The following is a 3,061-nucleotide window of genomic DNA, read 5'->3' on the forward strand; positions in this document are numbered from 1 at the left end:
CTCACGAGGGGGGTGATTTGCATGGGGGGCAGGCCGTCAAAACGCGTTGTCAAAGCAGGTGCTGGCTTATGCAATGGGGTTCCGGCTGGGTGATTTGTGTGGGTGGACGGCCGAGGGTGGCAGGGGTTGGGCTGACGGGGGCAACCTGGGGGTGCTCGCCACGGCCGCAGGCCGCAGGCCGCCCCAGGTCTGGGAGTCATGATGTACGAGACCCGGGGACGCTGGGGGCCAGGGGCAGCGGGCCGGGGAAAGTAGAACTGAGCGGCCCCGCCCGGCGCTGGCACCTCGCAGTGGCTCAGGCGGCCGCACACGACCGAGGGTGGCGCGGGGGGACTCGGGAGAACCCTCCAGAGGCACGACGTCATGCCTTCCCCTCCCCCCAACTCTCTCTCTCTGTCTCTCTCTCTGTCTCTCTCTGTCTCTCTCTCTCTCTCTCTGTCTCTCTGTCTCTCTCTGTCTCTCTCTCTCTCACACACACACACACACACACACACACACGCACATGTACACCCACAGTCACCCCTACACACAGGCACACGCGTGCGCACACGCACACACGCACACGCACACCAACATTCACCCACCCACACACACACACACAAACCCACAAACACACACGCATACACACACACCCATCCACTCACCGCCAGCATCTTCTTCATCGTCTCCTCGAGCTCCTCCTTAGTAAGGTTGCCGTCACCACCACCCCCGCCGCCCTGGCCGCCCCCGCCACCCTGCGAGGCGCCAGGCCAGATGAGTGGATGGGGTGTGGCGCGGCTCGAGGCGCGGCCGGGAACGCGCTTGCCACGCCGCGAAGCCGGTTCTTGATTGTAATAATTGTCGAACAACCATACAAACGCGGCGCTGCCGCGGCTGACCGGCGCGCGGAGCGGCCCCGCGGCGGCCGCCGCCGCTCGGGGCGCGGGGCGAGGGCGGGCCGGCCGGCGCCTCAAATCCCCGCCGTCTGGGCCGTCCCCCCTGCTGCGGGGCGCCCGCCGGCGCCGCACGCCGCTTCTGCCGCCGGCGCCGCCGCCCTGCGCCGGCCTGCTGCCTCTGCGTACCCCTCGCAGACACCCCAAGCCGCGACAACGCGCTTCCCCTGGATTGCAGCTGACACACACCATTTTCTCACGCACAAGCACACACTTGCCCCGACCCGGTCAACTCTTTTCGGCCGCCGCAGCGCCGCGTGCACAAACTATACATGCCCCCCACGTGAATACCCGCATCCACTAATTTATGCGCACACACATACACGTGCACACACGCACCTGCAGGCGCGCCACCGCCTCGAGTGCCTCCTTGACGTGCTCTGGCTGCACCACCGCCGCCCCCGACGCCCGCTGCAGCGACCGCGCCGCCTCCAGCACGCCGCGCGCCTCGTCATCCAGGTCCTGCGGGAGTCGGTTGGTGTGGGTTTCGTGTGTGCCATCGAGCGCAAAAGAGTGGGGGGGTCGGGCAAAGAGGGGGTCCCGTCTTGGGGGCGCAGGGGGGGAGGTGCGAGCATCGAGCACGCGTGCGACAGGCGCGGCGCTCAAGGTGGAGTTTATGGGGATTGCATGGCGCAGCGGTGCCATTGGGAATATATGATGGCCACTCGGCGGCGCCACAGCGGTGCGGGGGCGGCGCGAGGGGCGCGTGCGGGGCGCCTGGGGCGGCGGCGGCGACGCGCGTCTGCTGCTGCGTGAGTGCCGGACAATTTGCTCGCCAAGGGCCATGGGCTTGAGGCCGCCCCTATACAGTTGTGACTATTGCCTATAATATTTAGCGCGCGCATGCAGGCGTTGCAACCCTCGTAACGGGCTGCAATTTCCGATTGTCGGTGCGGGTTCGCCGCCACCCCCCCCAATTGCACGCTTTGCTGCCTGTAGGCAGAATACACCCACCGAGATTCCAAGAGGACGCTGATAGGAGCGTGCCTGCCATAGGGCGGCGAGCGCGGCCGCGCTTGCTGCCGCGGAGGCCAGCCCCAGGACCAGATGACCCTTGTTATCTGTGTCCATGATTGAGACAATCTTATTGTGACGGCGCCTGCTCATGCCGAAGGCTTTGGTGGGATCCAGGGATCACTGGTGCGTTGTCAAGTGACACCCTGCCGCGAGCAGCACACCTTCAGGCAAGTGATCATATGTATTTCAGCAATGTAGGCCGCCTTGTTACTTTGGTCACACACGGCATGCCCTGTACCCTCCCAGGGTGGTTTGGCATTGAGTTTTGAGTCCGAGCGCGCGCACTGCCGGTGCTGGGCAGGCTGAGTGGTAATTTTCAATCGTCTTTGATCGGATTTGGTGCACGCGTGACTCGTTGCGGACCCGCAGACATCCAGGAGGGGCGCAGCGGAAGCACCAGCAGTGGCGCAGCGCCGCAAGGCCCGCAGCCGGACACCTCATCCGCCCCTGCACGCCTGCCGCCCGGCGGCCCAAATACGAGCTACATGCCGGCCCTGCCGCCGGCCGCGGCGGTGGTGTCGGCGCAGCTCGTGACAGTGGCCGGCCAGCGGCGCGCCCTCGAGCTGCCTGCGTCCGCCTCGGGCGACCAATTGTATGCGGCTGCTGCAGCGGCGCTGGCGCTGCAGCCGGGCCGCTTCAAATTGCTGCTGCGCGGCGTGCTGGTGTCGCCCGGCGGCGCCGCGGCGGGCGTCACAGACGGCGGTGAGCGCGTGCGTGTGCGTGTGCATGTGCGCGGTTGCGGATCACGTGTCGCGCGAGGGGATGGAGTGAAACGGCAGCGGTTGCAGCAGGGTGGCTGGTTGCCGCATGGTATGATTGTTTGTATGAACGTATGACTGATGCCGAGCCAGCGGGCGCAGAGGGAGGGGAGCAGCAGCGGCAGCAGTGGGGTCGGTCGGATTGGCGTGGTTGGAGAGCGTGCGCGCGCGTGTGGACGTCTTTTGTGTGTGTGATGCATGTATGTGTGTGTGTGTGTGTGTATTTGTGTGCTGAGTACGCACGTGTGTAGAGGGGGCCAGCAGCGGTATGAGTCGGGCGTCTCAGAAGAGCAATCAGCCATGCGCAGCGGACTGTGCCGCGCAGGCGGACCGTCCCCCACGCGTCCACGCGCC

The 3,061-nt window shown here is 66.1% G+C and overlaps 2 protein-coding genes across 2 annotated transcripts; one reads left to right on the top strand and one right to left on the bottom strand.

The window, feature by feature from the left end:
- Positions 1 to 516: 516 nt before the first annotated feature.
- On the bottom strand, positions 517 to 2,003 carry MNEG_15678 (hypothetical protein; the record flags this gene model as incomplete). Its single annotated transcript, XM_014035850.1, has 4 exons — positions 517 to 522; positions 645 to 734; positions 1,272 to 1,394; positions 1,887 to 2,003. The coding sequence occupies 4 exons, from the start codon at positions 2,001 to 2,003 to the stop codon at positions 517 to 519; spliced, it is 336 nt and encodes a 111-aa protein (XP_013891304.1).
- Positions 2,004 to 2,434: 431 nt separating this feature from the next.
- Positions 2,435 to 2,651, top strand: MNEG_15679 (hypothetical protein; the record flags this gene model as incomplete). The annotated part of the gene is made up of 1 exon (XM_014035851.1): positions 2,435 to 2,651. A coding segment is annotated over one exon (217 nt), but the record flags the coding sequence as incomplete, so codon positions are not given.
- Between the last annotated feature and the right edge of the window lie 410 nt (positions 2,652 to 3,061).

The sequence above is a fragment of the Monoraphidium neglectum genome, assembly GCF_000611645.1.
Source record: "Monoraphidium neglectum strain SAG 48.87 unplaced genomic scaffold scaffold05557, whole genome shotgun sequence".
NCBI lineage: Eukaryota > Viridiplantae > Chlorophyta > Chlorophyceae > Sphaeropleales > Selenastraceae > Monoraphidium > Monoraphidium neglectum.